General features: G+C 37.8%; 2 protein-coding genes across 6 annotated transcripts; one reads left to right on the top strand and one right to left on the bottom strand.

The window, feature by feature from the left end:
- Positions 1-1,092: 1,092 nt before the first annotated feature.
- Positions 1,093-25,412, top strand: stk38l (serine/threonine kinase 38 like). Of its 5 annotated transcripts, none has more exons than XM_077006535.1 (14): positions 1,093-1,325; positions 1,768-1,812; positions 13,494-13,633; positions 13,952-14,003; positions 14,434-14,556; positions 18,762-18,845; positions 19,010-19,133; positions 19,921-20,256; positions 20,511-20,572; positions 20,685-20,802; positions 21,055-21,178; positions 22,068-22,163; positions 23,302-23,393; positions 23,787-25,412. In XM_077006535.1, the coding sequence occupies exons 3-14, from the start codon at positions 13,500-13,502 to the stop codon at positions 23,912-23,914; spliced, it is 1,473 nt and encodes a 490-aa protein (XP_076862650.1). In that variant the 5' UTR covers positions 1,093-1,325; positions 1,768-1,812; positions 13,494-13,499; the 3' UTR covers positions 23,915-25,412. The 5 variants fall into 5 exon arrangements, with proteins under 5 accessions (XP_076862650.1, XP_076862649.1, XP_076862647.1 ...); XM_077006536.1 differs by lacking the exons at positions 1,093-1,325; positions 1,768-1,812 and adding an exon at positions 2,165-2,203 and having other exon boundaries at positions 19,921-20,075; positions 20,154-20,256; XM_077006534.1 differs by lacking the exon at positions 1,093-1,325 and having other exon boundaries at positions 1,547-1,812.
- dynlt1b (dynein light chain Tctex-type 1b) lies at positions 25,214-27,228 on the bottom strand. Its single transcript, XM_077006539.1, has 5 exons — positions 27,055-27,228; positions 26,542-26,583; positions 26,339-26,462; positions 25,919-25,996; positions 25,214-25,590 (listed from the first exon to the last, which is right to left on the bottom strand). Exons 1-5 carry the CDS (start codon positions 27,079-27,081, stop codon positions 25,520-25,522), a joined length of 342 nt encoding a protein of 113 aa, XP_076862654.1. The 5' UTR covers positions 27,082-27,228; the 3' UTR covers positions 25,214-25,519.
- Between the last annotated feature and the right edge of the window lie 749 nt (positions 27,229-27,977).

The raw sequence follows: 27,977 nt of genomic DNA, 5'->3' as shown, positions 1-27,977 counted from the left end.
CCCTCTCTTCCTTTAACACCAGATGCGCAGTTTAGTTCAGCGAGTGGATGGAAGCGTTTTCAGCACAGCACGCACGGTCACAGATAGACTTCTTCTCCCGTGCCCCACCAGCCAGGTTACATACACATCAAGTAAAATCGTACCGTATGCCCTCTAAGCCCAACGTGAAATCATTTTCTTGTGCAGTAAAATGTCTCATACAGCACCAAACTACTAAGCATTTTTAGACGACTGGTCTAGCCCAAATCAATGATAGATAACGTGAGGACGACCACATACAAATAATTAAGGTAGAGTTTGAAAATCTATGTGCTAAGCTGAACGTACTGTTGTATAGGTTTTGTTAGGCAACATAAATTAACACATTCATTTGTGAAAGAAGAAACGGGAAGTTCCCCATTACCTGTGAAAAATGCCCATCTGCATTCATGTAATGACAACACTCAGTAGCCTATAACTCCTTCTCCTACTTTTTGGTCTTTTTACTGTCTTAATTGTAGGCCTATATTGATTTAAATTGTAAAATATATGCAACAAGGCCTGCAGACAGTGGAGGGTAAACAGAAGTTAACTGAAGGACATGACTGTATATAGTTAATATTGGATATTAATTATATCAGTTGGCTGCGTAAATTTTGTCCATTGAAAAATCACGTTTAGACAATGTTACAAATAAAAGTCAAATTTCATTCAACATGTGCTTGTAGTTTTTTTTATTTTTTATTTGCGTTAAAAAGTGCCCTTCAAATCCCCCCCCCCCCCGAGCACTTGCCCCCCAAAATGTCTGTGCACGCCACTGATTAAAATGTTATTCACTTAATAGATAATGCATTTGAAATGTAATTTTCAACCTCACCACCACTCCAAAAAGATGTGAAAATTCAAACGGTAAAGGGGAAAAGCGCCTCTCCTGATACCAAGATACCAACAGCGCTCAATTTGTGTCAAAATGCATTTGGAAAATGCATTCCGAGCAGAATGCATTTTCATTTTCATGGTCTTCCGCTACATTCAAATTGTCTTCCAATCAGATTCCACAGCCCAATCATGTTCCACAACTTTCCCCCCACTTGCAGCCAATCAGGACGGGACTGTATAGCACGCTAAGCAGTACAGGCGAGTTTTTAAAAACATGGCCACAGAAGCGCTCATTATATTTATTCAAAGGGACGAATCCTTATGGTGAATTTACACTCAATTAGTGTGAAAGGTTAATCGAGAAAGTGGCAGACATCTCTGCCTTATCTGGCGCTGACGTGACTGTTGTTATTGCCAAATTGAGAGCTGTGGCGAAGCAACAGAGCGTGCCTCGAACAACGGCGGCGGTAGGACGGATTACATTGCCATTTTGCGTATTTCATTTTCATTTTAATATCGACATAGAATAACTTAAATACCCAACCCCTGGTCTAAATAGATTTGATTTTCCAGACCAATATTGGACTACAATGCTATACGTTTTCTTAAACTTTTATTGTGAAAAAAGCTCGCGTGGTTGTGAGCGCTTTATACAGCGTCCATATTTGTATGTTTTCTAGAGTCGCTATCATCACATATTGCAAATAAGGAAGATTAGGGGGTGGACGTAATTTTGAGCAGGCGGTTCACACTCCAATGTGGACGCTCATGTCACTGAATACTTGCAAGGACTAATAGCAATGTCATGTTAATAGAAGGAGATAAAAAATAATTAGGTTTTCTTGCTTTATCCAGGCGAGTTTGGAGTTTTATTCACGGCCATTAAATTGTCTTTTTTCTGCGAATTAGTTGTCAGTGACCAGCAAACTGTCTACTCTGGAGGAAGACGGTGAGGTAAGCTTTTCAAAATATCCGACCCTCTTTGGTAGGTTAGATGACTAGCTAGCTAGCTAGCTAGCAAGCAAGTTGTGTTTGTTGCTGGTGGTACTTCAAGGGACAGGTACTGCTAGCTAGACTGTGGGTTGTTATTTTTTCTTTGTAAGCATCTCTCACATGATGTCTTGGATGAGTCTACCTAGTGTACCAACCTGCTCATTCATTGCAAGGTGCCTGTTACAGCGTCTGGTGTTTCATGCACAAAAACGCGTACCGTTACACCTGTCAGACTGCATGTTTACATTTGCAAGGTCACGCACTTCGTTGACCATGTGGTACCTTGCATAGGCCGTGGATTACAGTTTTATCAACATCAGACTTCGTCATGTTGAAGGCCGCTACATTTATGGTAATCAGATTGCATTCATTCAAATACTCATCAATTCATAATTTGATTGCTCTTTAAAAAAATAATCAATTGACGTCTTTCCACATAATCGTTAGGATATGTCTTTTACAAGACAAAATGCTGGCGAACGTTTCTAGACTCTAGAGCTTAAGAGATCGTTACATCCCATATACGTTTGTGGGAGATAGCATAGCCTACATGGCGTTAGCAAACTCTCAGGCCCGTGCCATTTAATGCGGGGCTGGCATGACAGTTGGACTGATTGTTTGAAGAGGTGTTTTACTGGCACAAGCATGGGTATATTTTTTGTGCGATTGTTTGTTTTTGTGGACTGTGTGTAAGGGGGTAGATTAACCAAGACCACAGCGAATACGTGGTATATGCTCCATGTGGTATTTTCCATGTGGTATTCTGCATTTTGTTTTGTGTTGTAATAAATGTCACAAATAAAAGCAAAGAACACTTTTGTTCAATGGTTCAAAGCCCAATAAGGACAACAGAACCGAGTGCCTTCCCTTACTAATTTCCTGGTGCTCATCCTGGGGTCAAACCTGTCATCTCTAGTGTTCCAATTTAGGCCTGCCCATATGAAGAAAACGTGTGATGTGCACATTAGTGTTCAACACTACGATGATATGACTTGTGTTAAATTAACAAATGCACATTATCTACGCAATTCCTGTGTTTTTTGCAAAACGCAGTGTAATTGAGCAAATTGCACATGAATATACAACCAATTACAATTAGGGCTGCGAATCTTTGGGAATCCCACGATTCGAGTCAGAATCGATTCTTGGGGTCACAATTCGATTTTTTTCCCGATTCTTTCAGATCCCAACGATTCGATTCAAAAACTATTCTCAATTCAAAATGAGCTACTTCGGTCTGCTGGCATGAAAGCAGAGTACATTTATAAAGATATTATAATTGTAAAGGTTTTATCAACATATTGCAATAATGTAAACACACAAAGGTAAATCCAAGACAACATGTCTGTTTGAAGCTGACACTCAGAGCACTACTTTAAACTAATAAAACTGTAGTAAAGTAAATAAAATTGGTAGGCTTAGGCTAGCTGCCAGAACTGGCCACTACTCAAAATTTTTATTATACAAAAATACTGCTCTTTCTGTAAAAACAACAAATTGCTTCGTACAAGAATTAGGCTTAGGCTAGCTGCCTATTTCTGAGAACATGCCACTTCCAGAAACAAAATTACATGTTTTTCCTTAACAAATCACAAAAATAAAAAATATATGAAAGTGCTTCCAAAGATAAAAGTACTGTTACATTAATGAAATGGGTAGGCTTATGTTAGCTGCCAGAACTTCCACTTCACAGATGAAAAAATATATATATATACCGTATTTTCTAAAAGCCGCATATATAACTGAACACATTTAACTGAACTGATTAGTTTCTGACGCTACAGATTATGTTGTTGATTTACGTTTCTATGCATAAATAAGAGCTAGACTTTAATTATCCATCACACCAAACGGCATTATCTATGTCCAAGGACACACTGGCTCAAGGGTGTTAATTATTTTAAATAAAATACACACGGGCTATACCGAAGTTCACCTCTGACCACGACTTCGCAGTATTACAGCAGTAATATGTCTAAATATCTAGTTAGAACAAATCTAGAGTGCTCAATGAACCAAGTTATTTTTATTTTTTATTTTAACTTTATTTTACCAGGAGTTATAATCACTGTAACTCCCGAATATCATCTGTAGCGTCTTTATGCGTGTGCAAATGATCAAGCCCATTCTTTCCCGGGCCGGGTTGACGGTAAAATCTAAAGTGTTGCTTTCAAAGACCGCGGAGCCGTTTGGACTTCATACTTTAGCGGCGCAACAACAAATACCGTACACTACACAACCCGCAGTAGCTTTACTAGCATGCTTGCACATAGTCAAAGCTGTTTTCTTGTTTTGCCTAGCACTACGGTGGCTGAGAAGGCACACACGCACCCGAAAAAAAAAAGGTTTTTTAAAAATGAGAATCAATTCTGAATCGTTCAATGTTAGAAATGCGATTCGAGCTCGAATCGATTTTTTTCCTGCACCCCTAATTACAATAGCATTAATTGTATTGTGGCGTGGTGTGTGAGGGCAGAGTCATAGGCAGGTCCATGTTGACTCAGAAACAAGCTTTATTAGTCGCCTTGACAATCAATGGCATCGGAGTGAGCAATTAAACAGGTCTGAACTTACACATAACACGAGGGCATGGCATAAACATGAGGACATCACACAAACATGGTGGGAAACTCAAAACAGTGCAAACATGCATAAAACAATACAGGGTAACTTAAACTAACAACCTGAATGATTAATAGTAGAGGTGTCTTCAACTAAGTATTTTCATAGTCAAATCTGATTTGTCAGATTTTCCCTTTAGTCGACTAATGGTCGAGTCAGGGTTTTTTTTTCCCCCTAGAGCGCCTTAAATGGGATCCCGTTCTCATTCAGGACTTTTTTCCACTTCAAAGGAAAAACCTAAAACACTCAGTTAAATGAATAAAAATGGTAGGTTGGCTTTATTCAGCTTTTATTTATTTATTTACTTATTTAAATACCCGCTTCATCAGACTGCATCAGGTGAATATATTTTTTTAATATTAATATTTCAAACTTTATTCATTTCTTAAAAGACAAATGATTCTATGTACATAAAAGAAAACACAAATAAAATGAAATGAAAGGTGGCAGAAAGAAGAGAAAATCTTATAATGTCTGCCCCTTTTTCCTCAAATATAAACTCAAACACAATAATCTTCAGTCAACAAAAACAAAACAAAAAGCATCAGATCATTCTAGAATGACAAATCTTATGTATACAGTTCATATTATTTCATATTTTTTTAAAAGTCGAGCCTTTATCAATATCTTAAACATGTACAGTGATTTGGCCCTTTTAACATCATCTTTCAGATCATTCCATAATCTTACTCCTTGGATTGCGGTGCACCGTTCTTTCAAACATGTTCTACATTTAGGTTTTATAAACATCTCTATTCCCTTAAGATTATAACAGGACTCTCTCTTCACAAAATTTATCTGAATGTTTGAAGGTAGTATGTTTTGGTGAGCTTTGTACATAACTAACAATATATTATAATCAACCAACTCATAAAATTTCAATAATTTCAATTTGCAAAATAATATATTAGATGGATAATGGTAATTTTTTCGAGTGATAACTCTTACAGCTTTTTTTTGCAAAACAAAAACAGGATGTGTAATAGTCTTGCATGCTTTACCCCATACCTCAACACAGTAAACCAAGTGTGGGACAATTAATGTGTTGTATAACATATACAAAACTTTATCATTAAACAAGTCCCTTACTCTATAAAGCAATGCAATAGATTTAGCTAGTTTTATTCTTAGGTGATTTATATGAGGTTTCCATGTCAATTTCTCATCTATAGTAACACCCAAAAACTTTACTTCACTGACTCTGTTTATCTCCACACCCCCAACTCTAAACGGAATATTAACAGTTCTTTGTCTTTTTGTAAATATCATATAATTAGTTTTATCCAAGTTTAATGATAATTTGTTTAATTTAAACCAGTTTTGTATTTTCACAAATTCTGTTTGCATTTTCTCTAACATACGTTCAATGTCTTTACCCAAACAAAAAAATGTTGTATCATCAGCAAATAATATGCATTTAAAGAGCCCAGACACATTGACCAAGTCATTCACATATAGGATAAACAATTTTGGTCCAAGTACTGATCCCTGAGGAACTCCACATGTTATTCCACTGAGTTCAGATCTTACATCATGTATTTGTACAAACTGTTTTCTATTTTCCAAATAGTTATCCATTGTAATGCTGGTCCTCTAATCCCATATTTATTTAGTTTTTCAAGTAGAATGCTATGGTCAATTGTGTCGAATGCTTTCTTTAAATCAACATAGATACTAGCGCAGTATTTTTTTTGATCAACAGCATTTGTTATTTGTTCTGTCAGTTCGATGAGGGCCATTGAAGTTGAGTTATTGGCTCTAAATCCATACTGACTATTACTTAAAATGGTATATTTATTGATAAATTGATCCAATCTGGTCACAAACAATTTCTCCAAGATTTTTGAAAACTGTGGTAATAAGGATATTGGCCTATAATTACTGAATACACATTTCTCACCATTTTTTGTAAATTGGAATTACCTTAGCAATTTTCATATTGTTTGGGAATATTCCTGTTGAAAATGATAACTTGCATATGTATGTAAATGGCTTAATAACATATCTCATTATTTTCTTAACAAACATCATATCCATATCCACCCAATCTTTTGATCTTTTGTCAGCAAAATTTTTGACCAAACTCAATATTTCATCCTCATTTGTTTCACCAAGAAAGATGCTGTTTGCGCAACCTCTGATTGTTTCAGTCACGTCATTATCAGGTTTTGATATTTGAGCCGCAAGACTTGGACCAACATTAACATAATAATGATTGAATTCATTTGCTATTTCATATTGGTCATGAAGTTCCTTATTTTCTTTTACAAAGTATCGTGAAATACCTGATCGTGCTTTATGATTTTTTAAGACACTATTTATTATTCCCCATGTTGTTTTAGTATCACCATTGCTTTTGCTTAATAAGTCACTATAATATTCTTTATGTTTTCTTATAATCCATACTAGTTTATTTTTATATTTCTTGTATCTGTCTTCTGCTTCTTTTGTTCTTAATTTCAAAAAGGATGAATATAAAGCATTCTTTTTTTTACAGGCATTTCTCAACCCTTTGGTCATCCATGGCTTGTCCACAACATCTTTCTTGGGAACATTTTCCATACAATGTTTTTCATACAAAACTTCCAAAGTATTCATAAATGCGTCATATGCTTTGTTAACATCATTAACATATACTTCTTTCCAGTCTTGTTTATTTAAATCATCTTTCAATTTATCCAAAGTATGTTTTGATGTATTAAACCTTTTCTTTTTTGTTGTAGCTATAGACCTTTTACATTGATCATTTTTATAAACAGTAAAAACTGGTAGATGATCACTTACATCAGTTGTTAAAAGTCCACTCAACACTTCTCCATCTCTTACATTAGTAAATATATTATCAATTATTGTAGCAGTAAATGTTGTAATTCTTGTTGGTTTTAATAATAATGGATAGAGACCCAAACTATACATTGCGTTAATGAACATATTACTGGTATCAATTTGATTCCCAAGGTCAATGTTGAAATCACCGCACAAAAAAACTGTTTTATTATAACTCATTTCAAGGAGCTCCATGATTTTATTAGAGAATATTTCAATATTTGAGTCGGGTGGCCGATAAACACAACTGATTATTATATTTTTTGAGATCTCACTTATGATTTCAATGGTAATTATTTCCATTAGATTGTCAACAGTGAAGTGGGGCCCGCGCAGCGATCGCAGAACCACTGCCGTTTCCCAACACTCGGGTCTTTCCATTCGTGACACAAAATGCTCCCCACCAGTTTCAAACTGTCCCAATCCGAGTACAGAGCCTAGAAGTTATGTAAGTGTACTGATGAAAATAAGTGAATTATTATGAAATATCGTTTCTAATTTTATATATATATTAGGGATGCACCGAAATGAAAATTCTTAGCCGAAACCGAAAACCGAAAATGAGGAAACCAAGGCCGAAAGCCGAAAACCGAAACACCGAAATACATAAAGCACTTTGAGTTACATGTATGTATGAAAGGTGCTATACAAATAAAGATTATTATTATTATTATTATTATTATTATGCCAATTATTAGTAACATTGGATTTATGGCTAACCTCACTAAAATCAAGGCATTGCTATTCAAAGAATAAATCAACTACAAAATTTGATTTGTATATATTTATTTAGCACTGACATTACAGTAATGCATATTATAAAATAAAATTAGTGGTGGGCCGTTAACGGCGATACCGCTGACAACGGCCGACCACTAATTAAATTAAACTCGCTTGCAGACCGTTTTTATCTGAGAGGATAAATATATGTATTTTATACGAGTTACATTTAGTTATAACTGACTGGCCTGAAAGATAAATATAAATTCTCTCATAAAAACGTGACGTGAGTTGCAACAACATTAAACAGCTCAGGTAAACACACTTCTGAGAAATGTCGTCTGCTCGGCAAAACATAACGGGGATCAATGTGCTCTATTAGCCTACGAAATCCCTACGACAGAGAACGGCTGATCGTCTAAGGCAACGAGTTCCATAATTTTTGGTGTAATGTCTTTTGCCTCGGCGCCATCACTGGAAAACTTTTTTGCTAGCTTTATCCAAATAAGCGCGTGCAGGTGGCGATTTTTGCTTGCGTCATCACAGCACATTGTTTCGGCCGTGTTGTTTCGGTGATGAAAGTATTTCGGCCGAAAACCGAAAATGCAAATTTAAGCCATTTCGGCCAAAAATTTTCGGTGGCCGAATTTTCGGTGCATCCCTAAATTTTATATATATATATATATATATATATATATATATATATATATATATATATATATATATATATATATATATATATATAATATTAGTGGCGGGAAATTAACGAGTTAATTTCGATTAATTAATTACAGGAAAATTAACGCATTTAATGCATGAGACACTTTTGCACCGTGGAATGTTTCTCAGTGCACGAGTTCCAGACATACAGATTATATGGACGCACAATAAGATCATGATGGAGATGACTGAAAAGGCTATGCTGGAGGATGGGAAATTTAAATATAAGAAACTTCCAGATGGAAGTACAAACACAAATAGTGTTATTTGCACTTTATGTAGGAAGGAGTTCGCTTATCACAGGAGCACTTCCACCCTTCGTTACCACTTCAACGCAAAACATGTTGGGGCTAACGCGCAGGTCAGTAATGATAACTTAGCTGCTAAATGTATTCCTAGTGTGTTCCTAGGGTGACCAAACGTCCGTATTTCCCAGGACATGTCCGTATTTCACATCCTGTCCAGGACATCCCGGGTTTTTTTTTTTTAAGTGAGGAAATGTCCTGGTTTTTAAATGACCTTCATTGGACTATTAAGACTGGATTAAACTTTCGTGAGTGGCCGTAGCGCGTGACTCCGCACACGTTTATACATGAGGCGTCATATTATTTGCAGTGTTGTTCGCTCTCTGTGGTCGAAGATAAACGCTTACAAGAAGCGCTGCACATTGCGTCAACTGATGCAAGTTACGAACTACCGTCCAGAAAGACAATGTCGAAGAAAATCCAGCAGCTGTATGATGAGGAAAGTGAAGTAAAACAGGTTATTGTGAAGAGCGCCACAAATGTGGCTCTGACTGGGGATCCCTGAACCTCTGTTAGCAACAAGAATTATCTTGGTGTGACAGCTCATATTATCAATCAATCAATCAAATTTTATTTATATAGCGCTTTTTACAACAGTTGTTGTCACAAAGCAGCTTTACAAGTGCCGAGTCCTAGCCCCCAGTGAGCAAGCCAAAGGCGACAGTGGCAAGGAAAAACTCCCTTTTTTTTTTTTAGTTTTTTGCATGAGGAAGAAACCTTGAGAGGAACCAAGACTCAGGGGGGGAGCCCATCCTCCTCTGGCCGACACCGGTCACCATGACAACAACAACAATATAGACAGAATGTAGACAGAATGTAAAAGATGCCATTTAGACAGAATATAAAAGATGCAATAATGTCCATCACCATTATAGATGATGATTCTATAGATGATGAATATCCAGTCATTTGCTTTGAGCATGCAGAAGACCAGCTCTAGGCACTATGGAGATGCCTGTGGCAGAGGCCTGGGAAATTAAAGAAAAATATACCATCTAACATGGTATTAAAAAACAGCTTCTTCCAATATCCTGAGCAAAACTCCCAAAATTAAACAACATTTTTGGTCAGAATTTCCAGTGTTCTGAACTGTTTTCTGCACTCATCTATTGGTCTGTGTAGTAGACTGGTGGAAAAATAAACAAGATGTCGAAGTTTATGATTATGTTCATTGATTCATTCATTATTCAAACTTAAATTAATATTTCTCATGTTAAATACTGAAATGCGATTAATTTCGATTAATTAATTACAAAGCTTCCGATTAATTCGAAAAAATTTTTTTACCCGTCCCACCCCTGAGATATATATATATATATATATATATATATATATATATATATATATATATATATATATATATAAATGTAATTATATTACATTAAAAATAATCAAATGTAAGACTATATCTAGCAGACAGAAGAAAAACTAAATTCAAATTGTACATACATTGTACATACGAGATGTTTTGAACATTCCAAACAGCCATATCTCAGTGAGAATGGTGACAACCTTCTCATTTTTCTCCTCTGCAATTATACTTTTGCCTCTCCTTGTTTTTCACACTCACTTTCATTCTTTTCTTTGAGTTAATCAACTATACGTTGCAGCTTTTTTGTCTTCATTCTTTCACTCAAGTTCCTTACTTTTATTAACCTTAGCTTCTCCCTTTTCTTCAGCAGTGCTCTATCATTGCTGGTACTTTTCTGCACTGCCCACACATGAGTAAAGGATGCCTGTGGTCTCTTTAAACTTGACTGCACATAGTCATGATCAGCAACATACACTTTTTACGCTTTTTAAAAGCTGCTCATCTGCTGTTGAATTCAGTGATGGAGGAGTAAGGTTCAAAACTTGAACAAGCACCCTTTTCTTCTTTTCGTCTCTCTGTACTCCCTCTGATACTACTTCCACTCTTCCCTCATTTGCACCTTTGTTGCCCTGGGCAGATCTGTGAATGGATGTTTGTGATCTTTCCCTGTCTCTTTCTCTTTGATAGCTAAAGTACAGAAGATGACTGAACCTGTTAGTCTAATGTCCAGGGCATTTTGACTTCAAACCTCTCAATAAAACTACCCTTTTAGGAAAACTACATCACTGATTTTACTTTCTCATGAAACACTAGCATGTGTATGTGAGGGTGTATGTAGTGTATCTTTGCCTTATATTAGACTGATAATTTGCCCTTGCAGCAGGATCCGCATTAACACGCGCTCTGTGGCTAGCCACTTTCTTTACTTGTAAGAGACCTCTATTAGAAGAGGAGAGAGTTTGTTGTTTGCATACCTACATGTAGGTTTCCACCTACATACTTCTTGTTTATGTGCACTGTCCTATAGAAATGTGAAATTAATACCAGATTTCATTTAGAGATTTTATAATTCTTTTAGACTACATTTCAAGCTGCAAATTATGGTATATTACAATTTTAATAACAACAATAATTTTAATAATTGTATTATTATTAATTGTAAATTGTAAATGTTCCGTATTTTTGTCAATTGTGATTTTTTTTTTTACACCACAATCAAAATTTTTCCTCCACTTTTAACCCATCTGTGCAGTTAGAACACACACACACACTAGTGATTACTAGGGGGCTGTGGATCACACGTGCCCAGAGCGGTGGGCAGCCCTATCCCGGCGCCCGGGGAGCAGTTGGGGTTAGGTGCCTTGCTCAAGGGCACCTCAGTCATGGCCTCAGGTCTGGGAATCGAACCCACGACCCTCCGGTCACAAGACCAGTTCCCTACCACCAGGCCATGACTGCCCCTAATGATAATAAAAAACTACAAAAGTAGAAATATTGTCCATAAATTGATCAAATTTGTTTTATAAAGGAAATGGTGCAATGGTGTAACTCGGTTACTCCACAGGACATTTCCAATTTTGCATGCATTATTGTGGACAACTATGTAAACACTTGACCTTGGTTTGAAATATAACTTTTTTATAATAACTTGAATATTTTATTATGATTTATGTTTAGAATACATGTCAAATTGTATGACCTCAGTAAATAAGTAATCATAGCTGACCATGAGCTGAATCTGCTTTATTTTGTCAAATTTTAGAGAGAGTTACTAATTTTCACTTGTGTCAGTTGGAGTCTTCAGAGGTTCTTCTGTTTAACATCACATTAGGTGTATCTCAATTCAGGGGCTGCAGCCCACGAAGTGCGCATTTGTAGGCCGGTTACGTCACTGCGCTGCGACGAGGCTGTCCCAATTCGTGGGCTCCTTCTTATGCGGCCGACGAATGTAGCCTTCAAAACCCCGAAAACGAAGGATGCATCTGAGTATCCTTCACGTCCCACCATATCCCAGGATTCATTGCTCTATGAACAATAAACAGGCGGAGTCTAGTGTACGGGCCGAAGAATTCGTTTTTAAATGTCGGTATTTTTAAAATATGGACATTTATACTGCAATGAGATGCTAAATAACATGCCAGTTATTAATGATATTGCAGGTAAACCTGTGCTTTGAGTATTTACTAAAGAGTAACGTTTATAAAAATACATTGAATTTTGTTATGAAGTTATACTTCCCGCCAAACATGTGAATACATGTTTAACGCATTTTCTTTTAGGCATTTGTGGGTGATGTGATATTTGTCGGACAGCGCGCTAACACGTATGTAACGGGGCAGAGCGTGGTCACGCAAACATACGTCTTGCGAAGACTAGACTGTCTCATTTAACAGCCGTGAGATGCAGCCTACCCGGCCTTCGAAGTGTGTGGCCACCGTGGGCTGCGGTCTACGAATTGAGATGCAGCCATTCTGTTACATGATGTTCTGGCTCAAAATTTTCAAAATGGCTCCAAAAAGGGTGGTTACACCAGAAGACATACCAGAAGTTTGACTTGGCAGACATGATTCCCCATGTTAATGGAACTATTCAGAACTGCCATGTTATTATTTGATTTAAAAAACTACTTGTTTAAGATTATGCCAGTGTATTTCAGAGGCTGTTTAGAACGTCATTGTCTACACCATGTAGACAATTTTGCCCTGTTTGTGTCAATATTATCTCAGGCATGTCAAGATAGGGGCCCAAAGAAAAAGATATTTCAAAGTAAATTATAGCTTATTTTGAATTTATCACATTTTAAGTTATTCAAACTTCAAAGAAAAAATGAGCGGCATGTCTTTCACCCCACTGCAAATTTATATGCAATTTTTTGTTATTAGTAATGTATGAGATTTAAAATATAGCGAATTACAATGAACACAACATGTACTTAAGTAAAAGTACAGATTATAAAATGTACTTTTCATACGTAAAAAAGGAAAAATGTTTTTATTTACATGTGCTATGCATGTGAACATTTCTTGATTTTTGCATTGTTTATTGTGCATGCTCATAGGGTGATGATATACAATACAGTTTATCGTTCAGGACTTCTGATTGAAAAGTTTGAATGATGTCTCTTCTTATCTTTATAGAATACTATGGCCATGACGGGTGGCATGGCAGCCCCGCTTCCTATGAGTAACCACACGAGAGAGAGAGTGACCGTGGCCAAACTGACGCTAGAGAACTTTTACAGCACACTCCTCACACAACATGAAGAGAGAGAGATGAGGTAGCATTTACACCTGTAGTCCTATTTACGTTTAAACCCAAAAGAGAGTACGTTTTAAAGATACATATAAATTAATTAGCATCCTACACAGCATCAACTATTTATGAAAATCTTTTATCAGCCTTTAGATGCAGATATATAGTGGCAATGCTAGATCAACACAAATATAAAAACACTAGAATTATCCTGTTTTGGGCTGTAATTATAATTTGCATTGTATAGAGGTTTGCTTCAAACTCTTTAATCACATATACCTAGCTAGAAAGGCATCTTAATATGTGTGTATAAGATTCAACAATAATACAACTTGATTTGCAGGCAAATGAAACTGGAGAAGGTGATGGATGAAGAAGGCTTGCCTGATGAAGAGGTGAGCTGCAAATGTATGGGCAGTTTTAAAGTTTGGTCTGCATTCTCACTGCTGTTCAGTCTGCACCTTCACTGCTGACATTAGTGCCGTTGTTCAAGTCCAGTCAGCAAGCTGTGCTGCTGTACTCCTAGGGTATTGAATACCAGCCTTCTTATACATCAATTTAGCAGTACACTTAACAATATAAAGCAATACACTCAAACTTGCGAGAGCAGAAATGGAGAAGGCATAGCTGTAAGATCATGGATTAGGAAATGTGAATTTCATTGGTCAAAGGGTATATTATTATGGGTCATAAGGAGCTAACACATTTGTTTATAATGTACATAGTACACAATTTAATAGTAGAATGGTAACAGTATACTATTATGTTTTTTTATTAATTGCATATTTTAAATGCATAAATTCACTCCATGTGCTGGAACTGTAGAAGATCATGAGGCGATCCCAGCATGCTCGTAAGGAGACAGAGTTTCTGAGGCTGAAGCGAACTCGACTGGGGCTTGATGACTTCGAGTCTCTCAAAGTCATTGGAAGGGGTGCCTTTGGAGAGGTAGGTGTGTGTATTGACTTGTGCATATTGCCTTGAATTATTGGCCTTGACCAGGGGCGGACTGGCATACATTACTACCGGGGATTTCCCTGGTGGGCCGATGGGTTAGTGGGCCGCCGGTGGCTTACCTCGGCCCGTAGAGGAGCCATTGCTGCACACTGCGGCCCCGGCCCGTAGTCACGCTGCTGTTTAACGGTGACTATTACCTCTCCCCACTCCAGTCAGGCAAACCTGCTCAGCGCATGGCTGCGGACTGAGCCTGTAAACACATGAATGAGTTGGACCGCGGCCGCGGACTGGGCCAGCTGATGCAGGCTGACGGTATGCAGCAGAGATCAGAAAAAAAACATCTTGTCCCAGAAAATCCGGGCCGGACTACGAAAACATACAGCAGCTGTGTCACTTATTAATACAAGTAGTCGAACTGGAAAAGCCTTGTCCATACTAATGCCACATTAATTATATCTCCTTGTTTGTATCCCATGATTGACAAGTCGAGAGACGCCAGTTGCACACTGACACTGCTGAGGGTCTAACTCATCATGAGATCCCTCCGCAACACGGTTGACACTACTGAAACGTGAAAAAATAAGTCCGCATTGCCGTAAAGATGGAGCAGTCTAAGCTAGTGTTGTCACGATACTAAGAATTACAACTTCGATACGATACTTTAAAAAGTATTGAAATTCAATACGATTTTCGATACCAAAGTCAGATACTGTGCTCATTTACGTTTTAAAGGCTTTTTATTTATTTTTTTATAAACAAACAAATGAATATTGTATTTTGTTTCACAAATGTCAAATAAATAAAAGGTGTAGTCCTTACCACATTAAAACAGAAAAATAAATAATTGCACATTAATATAAATTAACATAAATAATAGTAGTCCACTCTGGAATTCACATTTAGAAGTTAAAAAAGGCTAGTGCAAAAAGTGTATTTTAAGTATACTTTAAACAACTTTAAGTAACTAAAACTTCAGTATTAGAGTAGAGTTCAGTATTCATAGATGATTGATCCATTGTAGTACGATCACTCTTTTTTTTTCTCCCTGTATGCTGTCGCACTTACGGCTCTTAAACCAAGAATATGACAAACATTTGCCAGGATACCATAATCGGACACATAATTTTGTATGCTATAATATTAGAAATGGGAATAATCACCAACCTCTTGGAATGTTTTGTACAAATATGCGTGCCTTCAGGTGTTTGGCCAGATTCGTTGTGTTATGCTAGGTTTATACTTTCCCGAGTGACCGTAGCGTGCGCGTCAGCACACCTCGCGCGACCCTGCTCGAACTGTTTGTCTGAAACAAAATGTGGTAGTATAAAGAAACACCCCTCAAAAACAGGGGAAGAAACATTTTCCTGACGAATTTTTATGTTGCTTTGTTTCAGGTTTGAAAAGTGCTGGAATTTAGATTAAAGTGCTTGAAAAAGCTTGAAACAAATATCTGTCTGACTGAACAGTTCTCTTGTATTACGTTAACAAATACGAGCCTCTTGTAATTCCAGGACGAAACATGAGAGAACGTGAAGACGTTAAGATTGGGAGTTTTGAAAATAAACAACCATTAAATAATGTGATGAAAAAGCGAATAATTTCGAGTATATGTATAAATATTTAACTAAAGTTTAACGTGCTGGGAAATACTGAAATGGACCTTGAAAGTGACGTACAAGTGCTTTAATTCCACCTTGTTGGTGTATGAACCCTGCAAACATGACTTTGTTCATTGCGCTGCGGTGCGCGCCAAGTTACAAAAAAACTCTAGAGCATGGGTTAAAGTTCTCCGTCACTACGACGGATTTCCGTCATTTGATTTTTTTGGGGAAAAAATCCGTCAAATCATAATAAACAACACACGCACGTGCTATCTGTTTTGTGGCCGAAATATGATTCTCACTGGCGCTGGATAGATGACGGCGGTGTCATTTGATTGACTTGCGGTTCATTCCGGCTTCAGATTTGCGGATGTTACGTAGAAAAGTTTTTACCCCCCTCCTGCCTGGCATGACCGTAGCGCGCGACTCTGTACACCTGCGCGAACGGCGGAGGCTACTTGCTGCGTCACATTCTTTTTGCAGTGTAGTCCCCTCAAAAACAGGGGAATGAACATTTACCTGACCAATTGTAATGTTGCATTAGTGTTGGAATTTAGGCTAAAGTACTTTAAAATGCTTGAAAATGTAACTACTTCGTTTCACAACAAATATCTATCTGACTGAACAGTTATTACGCTAACAAATACGAGCCTCTTGTAATTCCAGGATGAAACATGAGAGAACGTGAAGTCGTTAAGATTGGGCGTTTTGAAAATAAACCACCATTAAATAATGTGATAAAAAGAGAATTATTTCGAATCATTTCGAGTATATGTATAAATATTTAACTTAATTAAATTTAACGTTGAGAACGCGTTGAAATGGACCTTGAAAGTGACGTACAAGTGCTTTAATTCCACCTTATAAAGGTGTATGAACCCGGCAAACATGACTTGGTTCACTGCGCTGAAGCGCTGTGCGCGCGAAGTTACAAAATTCGAGAGGTGCACGACTGCGAGGCTCTCGCGCACGGGTGGAGCCACCGCGATTACGTCATTTTCGGCGTGCGGACCCTCGCGCTGCTCACGCCACTCGTGCTGCGTCAAGTATAAAGGCTTAAACCAGGCTTAACATGGATGGTGTTGTTCTGTTTGTATTTAAAAGCTCTATCCAGTGGTGTTAATTTTTTTGTAACATACCTACTTAAAGCAGGTAATCTTACGGCTTATGTTTTTGCGATGGTGAATCTGATAAAAACAAGAGAGCTTCATACCTCTCACCAGGATTCACTAAATTTGACTTGATCTTTAAATAATTTTCTGGAAGAGGACCCCCAGATAACTCCCATTAAATACACATTTATGTACATTTATTGCTCAGGTGTTCATTCTCTCTTCTCTCCTTACACAGGCTGTTTAGATAAATATACTTTATAAATGTGTTTATTGTGTAGAATTAGGCAAAAGAGGCCGTGTCCCAACTACACCACATTTTCAGTAATTGCTGGCATTGTCTTTTGCCAAGAAAGAAAATATTTTCAGTCAAATGAAAATTTCTTGCTTTAACCCATGCTCTAGAGGTGCACGACCTCGCGAGACAGCTAGAGGCCACCGCGATTACATCATTTTCGCCGCGCGGACCCTCGCGCTGCTCGTGGCGCGTCAAGTATAAACCAAGCTTTAGCGCCCTGCGTTGAAATGTTCCGAAAGCAACGCTTGCAAGTTGACTTGTTCGTGTCCTTCGGTTTTCCATCTGTATCTGCATTGAATCCAAAGTATTTCCACACAGCACTTCTGCTGCTTTCCTTGCTTATTAAGACGAGCTGCGAACACACTGCATTTGCTTTAGCTGCCATTTTAGTATTACAAACTGTTCTGTGCATTACGGCAGCTTGGGTGGGTCAAGCGAAAGTGCATTTTATGTAAAAAGAATCGATTGGCTCCTTTGGTTGGTACAGCTTTAAAGCAAAGTTTGCAGACCGGTTTTGATGTGTCCACGGGGTTGCCATGACTGTCTGAAATGTATGCAAAATAATTCCATATTTCGCTTTGTGCGTGTAGTTTTTCAACAAGCTGAGGACAGTCCGCAATATTGCTTGTATTAGCAGCCATCGTACACGTTTTCTTCTTATTCTGCAGAGAGGAGGCAAGCGTTGCACTGCTGTACGCGTACACTGCCCCCGTGTGGCACTCTTTGGAAATACTGCTCTTTAAAAAAAAAAAAATGCACTCAGTCCTATAGCACCCATACTAAGCATATTGGGTATAGTACCATTTTTAATGACGAGGTATCACGATACTACTGTAGTATCGGTATACCGTGCAACACTAGTCTAAGCCAGAGTCTAAACAAACTACGAAATGTAAAGGTGGTGCTGAAAAGCTGAGAGAGAAAAAAAGAAAAGCTGCAGAGGTTACTCACTGAGTGAACAATGTAGGTTTCAGTAGCTTTCCAGTTTTTCCCCTGTATTTTGTCAGGGTCAAGTTGTTAGGTTTGTTACTTATTTTATGTCACTATGTGGTTTTGTAATCATATTACTGCTGGAAGTAATATAGTAATATTGTCCATATGACAATAACAGCTGTCAGATACGCCCCTGGCCTTGACTCACACACTGTAGTGATTTTTTGGCTGCTCTGCTTCTTCTGTCAACAGGTACGTTTGGTCCAGAAAAAGGACACTGGTCACATCTATGCCATGAAGATCCTGAGGAAAGCCGATATGCTAGAGAAGGAACAGGTCTGTATTTTATCCTACTGCACATAATCCTATTTAAATACAATACATTTTCTGCACAAAATGTAAAACCTGATAGAGGCTAATTATCATTATTTTAAAGTCACTCTGACTGGTCCTTCTTTAAGAGCAAAGTAAATGTAGATTTGTCTTTCACTTCTGTGTAGGTAGCACACATCAGGGCTGAGAGGGATATCCTCGTGGAGGCAGATGGGGCATGGGTGGTGAAAATGTTCTACAGTTTCCAGGACAAAAGGAACCTGTATCTCATTATGGAATTTTTGCCTGGAGGCGAGTAATAAATAAATAAATAATATTTTGACCCTGTCTGTGTACTCACAGGCTTCAGTCTCTTTTGGCATGATTTTGGCATCTTTCTTTCAAGTCATTTTTTTGGTGTATTGAGGTTCCTAGAGCGAGTCAATATTTGCTGCCCTTTTCATTTTCAGACTGAAGTCACTAATGGCGCATTACCTCACGGGCCTGCTTGGCGCGGTACGGATCGATTCGCGATGGTTTGTGAGTGTTTCCATTAGTACCAGGTACAAGTTTGCAGATACCTTCAGGTACTTTTTTCGTACCTACTCGCTCGAGGTTCTAACCGTTCCAAAGCGGAAAACTTCTGTGACATGGAAGAACAGCATGACACTGATTGGCCAGGGAGTGTCGTCACAGGTTGCGTCACAGGAGAACGACTCCTACGCTATCGCTATCTCGTCCATTGTTGTATGGTGTGTGGTCGCATACAAATGATGTCACGACACAACAGCCCGCGCGCCAACAGCGACTCCACCCACATTGTGGTGGTCCACCATTGTAATAGAAATACAACGCGACCGTACTGCTCCGTTGCGAATCGATCCGTATCGATCCGTACCGTGCCAAGCAGGCCTGTGTGGAAATGCGCCATAAGTCTGTTGTGCTGTTTCAGGCTATACTAACCAAGATAACTCTTCCTGTATCGTTACTTGTTAATTTCTTATGTCTGCCCACTTAGAGTTTATTCATAGTCTTTGTTTTCTAATGACAGTGGCTGTATGTTGAGGGACTCAAATGTATGTTTTCTCTGTGTGGCCAGGAGACATGATGACTTTGCTTATGAAGAAAGACACACTTTCAGAAGAAGCTACTCAGTTTTATATAGCAGAGACAGTCTTGGCCATTGACTCTATTCACCAGCTAGGATTCATACACCGAGACATCAAACCAGACAACCTACTGCTTGACTCGCGGGTAGGTTTCCTAAAATGTTTGTTAGGCAATATTTTTGTGACTGTTATACTAACACATTTGTGTTATGTTGAATCACAGGGTCATGTAAAACTATCAGACTTCGGCCTATGTACAGGCCTCAAGAAAGCTCACCGCACTGAATTTTACAGAAACCTTACACATAATCCTCCAAGTGACTTTTGTAAGTATCACCTGTACCAAACCAAACCAAGTATTTTTTCCTCCAGTTAACTTCAGTTCACAGTTAGTGCTTTTGTATCATAAGCAAATCCTCAGTATACATTAACTAAATAGATTTGCTTCCTCTTACATGTATCAGTTTAAATTACATCTTAATAGGAAGATGTGTACTTCTGAAAAACATTTTGATATTAGAACAGTCTCTTCAAAATCCGTTAAGGAAACAGAGGTAAAACCTTCATGTTCTTTAATTAGCCTTTCAGAATATGAACTCTAAAAGGAAAGCTGAAACATGGAAAAAGAATAGACGGCAATTGGTAGGTGTGCGTGTTTGTGTTTGTGCATGATAAATGAAATGATGAAAAAAGAAATGATGATAAAAGTGTAGCTGCTGCTTGTTAAATTCCAGCTAACACTCCATGTGCACAGGCATACTCAACTGTTGGTACACCAGACTACATCGCCCCTGAGGTCTTCATGCAGACAGGATACAATAAGCTGTGCGACTGGTGGTCTCTGGGGGTCATCATGTATGAGATGTTAATAGGTATGAACCATTATGAATACAGGGGTCTAGAAGCTGGCTGGGAAATACTGACAGGGCATTGAAACCCTATCACACACAAACAAGATATACTTTATTTATTGGCTGTTAGAAAAAAAAAAAGTTACCACAAACCACACTTTGGAAAGATTATCAGAATGTGTGCACACTGTGTTTTCAGTTTAGCTGTGGTAATAAGCATACTTTCTCATTCCTCAGAGTTAAAAGGGGTTTTATTCTGTCTTCCTGTCCCAGGCTATCCGCCCTTCTGTTCTGAGACACCACAGGAAACATACAGGAAAGTCATGAACTGGCGAGAAACTCTGATCTTCCCCCCTGAGGTCCCCATTTCAGAGAAAGCTAAGGACCTGATTCTCAGGTTAGGGACATCGCTGGTACTCATGCATGCATGAAAAGGTCGTTCTCCCAGTTTTCTAACTATGTATTTTCATATATAGTTGAGTTCTGTAGCATTTACATGTAAACTTTGTCGTTAGTACTGGTAGCCACATATACAGAGAACGAGGGGATGGGGTGTGCATACTTTAATTAAGCACCTTTAATTTAGAATAATTTGTCATATTCTCCCATGGTTACAAATGCTGGAGCCGGTTGATAATGCTCCGTGTCCAGTAATCTAAAAAGATGTGGGGGGACAGACTTCAAGTCCTTTAGAGAAAGATAGTGGTGCTGATTACATGCCCACATTAGTGCAGCAGTCATGAAATTAGAGATTTTTAAACAGAGAACAAGCTACAGTGAATACTGAGAGGAAACTAGTGTTTTCTGATGCCAGCTTGGAGCTTACCGCACCCCTTTCCTTTTGAATCATTACTTTCTTCTTTGTATCAAAGATTAGGAATGGTTCACGTAAAAATAGCAAACATTGCAAGACTGCAAAAATAGTAAACCTCAAGGTACCAAACTGTACCAAACGGTCATTGTTTGATTTTTGCTTTGAACATTATTTAAAAAGTAGGTATTTGGTCATAAGATAGTAGTTGTTTATACATACACTGTTGCTGCTGAAAATCAGTGTTCCATGTCCAACCATGGCTCTATATATATCTACATATACTGTAGAATTCTTCATGTTACACTTATTAGTACCAAATATAAGCACACAAAAGGCTTTGTGATCATCATCAATGTTGGGATGCACACAATCTATATTATCATCACTTATTATGGTTTAGTTGCCACAGCTTGAAATTCCATCACAAACCAATTGCTGACAGAGGGTGGGTGTGTGTATGACTGTATTTCAGGTATTGCACAGATGCAGAAAACAGGATTGGGGCAGTGAGTGTGGAGGAAATAAAGAGTCACCCTTTCTTTGAGTCAGTTGATTGGGAGCACATCAGGTATTCTGCAGGCCAACATACAGGGCTATATACATTCACTGGCTATACTTTTACCTGTAAAATAAAATTGCACCCCACCAAAAATGGGGTGGATATTGTTTTGAACTGCTTCCTACTTTTCACATGAGGAAAGGAAAAAAAGGCTTTTTCAGTGCTACAAATGTACTGTACTAATATAACAATAACAGCACTAACACTAACAGCAGCATTAACAGTTATGTTAATATTTCCATAATGAATACTCATACATTGCTTGATTTCAGGTGATATGTTCAAACATGTTGACACAATTGATGAAAAAAACCTTGAAAAAGTCTGCTTATTTATGTTGGCTGTTTATTGGCTTGGCTATTAGAAATCTTCAGTTATTAGCAACCTTTCTTGTGTACCCTCCCTTTGCATTATAACACCACTAAGGCTTATAATGCAAAATTAGCTGGTTTATTGTCTTTGCCAAGAACCATATACAATTAATCTCAAATTAGAAGAAATGTTGTGCAACCAAATTAACTAACTAGCTCATTTTCACCTGCGAACGCTGAGTATGAAAATGCATAGGTCATCCAACAGCATTTTAATTTTAGGTCAGTAGTAGGAGTGTCCACAACAAAAGCTGGATTTCTTTGTTAATGAATGTTTTTTGTGGAGTTGTGCTTGAGGTGCATACTCTCTTGAAAGTTGACTTAACCATGCCCTCCAGGCACAGACTGACTGACTGACTCACTCACTCACTCACTCACTCACTCTGATGTATATGATAGAGGCCATGTGTCGTGATAAGATTCCTAGGACCTTTTATAGCCATTGGCTAGATGTTTGACAACCTTATATCAGTATGTTATTTGATCTTATCCATGTTGATGGATTACAAAAAAAGTAAAATATGAAATGAGATCATATGTCAGAGTTTGTTTCTGGAGTGCCAGTTAGTGTTTTTGAGACCCTCCATCAGTGAAAGGATAGATTTCTCTCCCATGTCCATATAGGATCAAGCTGATTTTTCGCTTATCTTTATAAAGAGGCCGATAATTCTGAGGGTGCTGTATATACATGCCCTTTAAAGCATTTAATGATCAAGCAAGTTTTATTTACAAGGTGATGGTGATATCTAATCTCAAGATGCTCTCTCCCCACACAGAGAAAGACCTGCTGCTATTTCTATTGAGATCAAGAGCATTGACGATACCTCCAATTTTGACGATTTCCCCGAGTCAGACATTTTACAGCCAGGTGAGCACTGGTGACAGTCTTTGTAAAGGGAAGTTTAGAAAAGTATATTTCAGAACTCTCCACACTGAAGCCCAAGGTGCATAATTGCAACTATAGTTATAACCATTGTATATCCAACTTTGTTTTCATTAGAAACAGTGAAAAAAAAACATTTAATGGGTGAATAAACTTAACGAACTAATCTGACTCAAAAATATAAAAAATATTTATTGTGTAAATTTCTGCATTGTGAGAGGAATTGAACTATGTTGTCAGTCATTGTATCCATGAACCTGCAAACTCAAATTTTAGAATAAGTTAAAATAACTTAAAATAACAATGTTTTTCATTACATTTTTTACTCTTTTAAAAATGTTTAAACCTTTAATAAGATCTACCACTATTATGCTTTAGTTACAAATGTAACAGAACCTGACTTCAAGTCCAAGGACTGGGTTTTCCTCAACTACACCTACAAACGCTTTGAAGGACTGACACAGCGAGGAACCATCCCCACGTACACAAAGGCTGGCAAAGCCTGAGATGGGTAACATCAGCGTTTGAAGACAGCTTGGATGGAAGAGGAAGATTCAAGCATGAGTGGGGCCTTTGCCTCAACTAAACATTCTCTGCATAAGGTGCCATCAACTTGACTTTGGGGGTTTATGCAGTGGAATTATGAGCTGCAAAGTAAAGTTACACAAGGAGTAGCCTAGGTTGGTTGCTAGGCAGGATGCCTGTCATGCGCTTAGTAAAAAGAAATAAAAATTAAATAAACCATAATATGGCTACCCCTTGCTATATGGCTGCCCCTTGCTTACAGTGGTTCCATTTGCTCAGGTAAGAGGGGGCCCTTGTGGAATATCCTCTTTTATTGTCCAAACACTGTACTGTAGACTCAGCAGTGAATCGAACAGGGTCACAAGCCCCAAACTGGGACTTTTAAGTTGTTGCCACACCTTAGCCTTATGTGCAGACTCCACACACAATAAGTCTTTTTGTCTCAGATGTCAAAGGATGTTGCAAACCTGAAATAACTGCAACATAATCATAGTCCACTCAAATCAAATGAGTTATTTTTGCAGAGTAATACTGACTCATAACAATGTTTATGCTTATCATATTTACTGTACAGGAAATTAACACATCTGGGTTTCCTTAAACCACTTTAACAAATGTCTGTTAATGCATTATTCTAGAGTGCCAATATTGACAGAACTCATGTATTTGCATGCAGCTGTTTTGCTTTTGGCAAATGCTCCAGGCAAAATAGACAACTTAATTATTCAAACACATTTTTATTGTTTTGGGCATATTTTTATGTAATAGTTGTATACCAGTGTTGCAATAATGTTTTTTGTATGTGTTTGTTTTTCTCATCATTATAGGATGCTAGTGTTTTATTTATGGCCATGACTGAAATGGTTGTCCTTGCTGAAGTAATGTTTTATTCTTGAATGTTTCACCAGGTTCCAATCTCTGCTCCTGTGTATTTGTAAAATATTAAGCTACTAAAATGTTTTAGTGCAAGATTACTGCTCGTTGACCCAAAATGTACTGTAAATGGGACAAACAGCCTACGCAGCAAATACTGTAACTAAGATGTCTTTAATGGGTGTACTGTGATTACGCATCGTGATCATGGAAATTCTCCTGATTGTCCTCGTCACAGAAGAATTTGGTTATCTACTGTGTATAGTTGGCAAAAATGTAAAAAAAAAATTACTACATGGTGTTTAAAACATTTTAAATGGTGTTATTTTATTTTCCATGGTGAGCTTGTTAGTTCATAATCCAATTATCAGACAGCAGTTGCAATAACAATTTTTGACCAAAGCATATCCAAGTCAGGTGCTCAAAGCCTGTATTTATTTTTGTGGTGGAAAACAACAAATTCTGAGATTCTGGTCCATCATAACACTTCCAAACTGAGTGTACTCTGTAATTAACCCAAGGCAAACAAGGAAATGTAAAATAATGTATTACTGTTGAAATACAAATAGCATTTAGAAGGTCACACATACACCTTAAAAATTGTAATGCTAATGAAAATTCCTTCTTTGGTCGATCTATCATCTGCCAGCACTGACACCAGATTCAAAGAAAGAGTAGGTTATGTGGGAATCTGCAGTCCAGGACACAACAATTTAAATGGCAAGTCCAAAGACACTGACAATGCAGTACATTGACTTGTTTTCCCACCGCACAGTGCAACTCCCTGTAAGGGAACAGAAAGAATATTTATTAAGAAGATTTATAGAACACATTTGATATTAGATATTGTCTCATATATAGTAGTATTGGACCACTAATGAGCAAGCAGGTCCAATTTTGTCTTGGAATTCAAGCATCAGGATTTTAAATATGATTCTAGTGACTACAAGAATCCAGAGAGGGAACACATAATTGGAGTATTGTACGTGAGGTAATGTGTGCTATCTGTATGCTTAAATGAATCTTAAATTAGACTGAAAGAATCAAGAGTATAAGGTTCTGCATCATAAAGTCAAATCATCCCAGGGGTTACTAGACTGTATGAATCATACCATCTGTGGTGTTGTCCCAGAAACATGAACAAGCTGTCTGCAAACCAGCCCCGTTCTTCTGCATAATAATGCACGTCACTATTCAAAGGAACATAGACGTACAAAGAGTTGAAAGAACATGATGTGAGATAGCTCATAAATTACCAAAGTATTTGTAACGTTGTGCTGTATTAGCTTGCATTAGCTGCATGATTTTGTAATGGATTTCCCTATAGTTTAGTCCAATTTCACTTACTATTGTAAAATAACTAAGAAATTATGAAAGCATTTTTAAATAAAAGCTGTTATTCATATTAATTATGTTAATTTGGAATTCATATTACAAACTCCAAAATTGCAACTTATGATCATTATGCAATGTCTCCAATTTCTGACGGTAAGCTCGAATTCTGTATATACAGTACATTTGAATGTATTTACCTATATACTTGAACGGTTTTCCTAGTTTGCTGAGTTGAGTAAGACATTGCTCCACCACATTATTCGTCCATTGGTTCACCCTATTGTGCTGATAGGCATTACCACCAATAGCTCCTTCGACCGCCTAGTTATTTTTAACAAAAGTACATCAGTTGTTAACGGTGTTACTCTAAATCAATCTCATCTCCTTCCATATAGCTTACCTCTTTAACTATAGTGCTCACTTCGTCCACGACAAAGGCAGTCTGAAAAAACAGAAGCGTCATTCACCTTAACTGCCTTCAGTTAAACCATCTCGACAATGACATCTAAAATGTATCTCTGCACATAAGTTACTATGTAACTAAGCAAGTACGTGCTAATGAAAATTTAAAATGTGCGTTTAACAAAATATACAGAGCGGGGCAAAATGCTGAGTGTAACCGCGTTTACTATCGCTAACGGTAATACGCCTCCATGCCAACGTTAAACATGCTTAGATAAGAAAGCTAAACTATTTTGAGCAGCTGACTAATGGCTAGTAAAATATAAAGTTAGAAGTTACTGTACTGACATGTAACAAGTTTAGCTAAGGTTGGCTAGCTACTTTAGTTAGCTAACGCTAGCTAGTAAACGCTAGCTCGATTTAAAACATTAGAATGAAAATAACTTAGGGTAAAATCGCGTGAACATGTATTGGTTTCAACGTTTGTAGCTTAGCTCGCTAGTTGTTTTACATCTTCTCCAATCTGAAAATCATCCATAACTTCTGTTCCGTATCCTCTCTGTTGTTAGCAACTCCAACAAACCGTTGTCACGGATACAGAGATACAGAATTTCTGTATTATCTTTCGGGCTTATCAGACACTAGAGGCGCCCGCGAGCGAATCCAAAACTATAATATAAATTGTTCACACCAGAGCCGGTTCACACCAGAGACCGTATATATAAAAGTGGACTGGACGACACAAGTGAAAAGTGAAGCCTCCGTGTGTCAGCTGCCCTTTAGTGGCTGGCTGCAGTACAACTTTTAACCCCGCCCATTCCCATTTAAGTGAACGGGCCGGACGAGAAACTTTGAATTTTTATTACAAGTAAAATAAATTTTTTGAGCAATTATATTTTGTCAATTCTATAACACCCCATTGCGTTAGTATCTCTCCCAGTGTTTTTCTACGATAAACAGATTTTATAGAGGTTATTAAGTGTTATTTAAAGGGGTGTGGCGATAAGGTGATTGACAGTTAATAGCTGCGTTGGTTGACATCTAATACCAGACGCTCAAACGTGAACGCGCTCAACATCAAAACTCTCTACAGGAAAACTCTCGACAGCAGTATTAAAACATTTTACCTTTGTTTATTTTGTAAAATGTCAAAAGTGTCTATACTGGTGGGCGTATCCTAACGAATGTCGGGGCGGAGATACGGTCTCTGGCGGAGATACTGTCCTGCCTACCGGTTCTAATGCGCATGCTCTGGCTCCAATTTTCATCTACTGCGCAAGCGCATCCAAGATGGCGGTGTCCGTGCGGCCATCTTGGTGGCTTCAAAAGTTCACAATGGGAGTCAACGGTGACGTACCGTCCATTATATATACGGTCTCTGGTTCACACACGAATAGGCATTTTGGCGTCTATAGGCAAAAGCCCAAATCGTCC

This window comes from Brachyhypopomus gauderio, chromosome 5, assembly GCF_052324685.1.
Source record: "Brachyhypopomus gauderio isolate BG-103 chromosome 5, BGAUD_0.2, whole genome shotgun sequence".
NCBI classification, from domain to species: Eukaryota; Metazoa; Chordata; class Actinopteri; order Gymnotiformes; family Hypopomidae; genus Brachyhypopomus; species Brachyhypopomus gauderio.
This window is presented reverse-complemented; position numbering and strand designations above follow the sequence as displayed.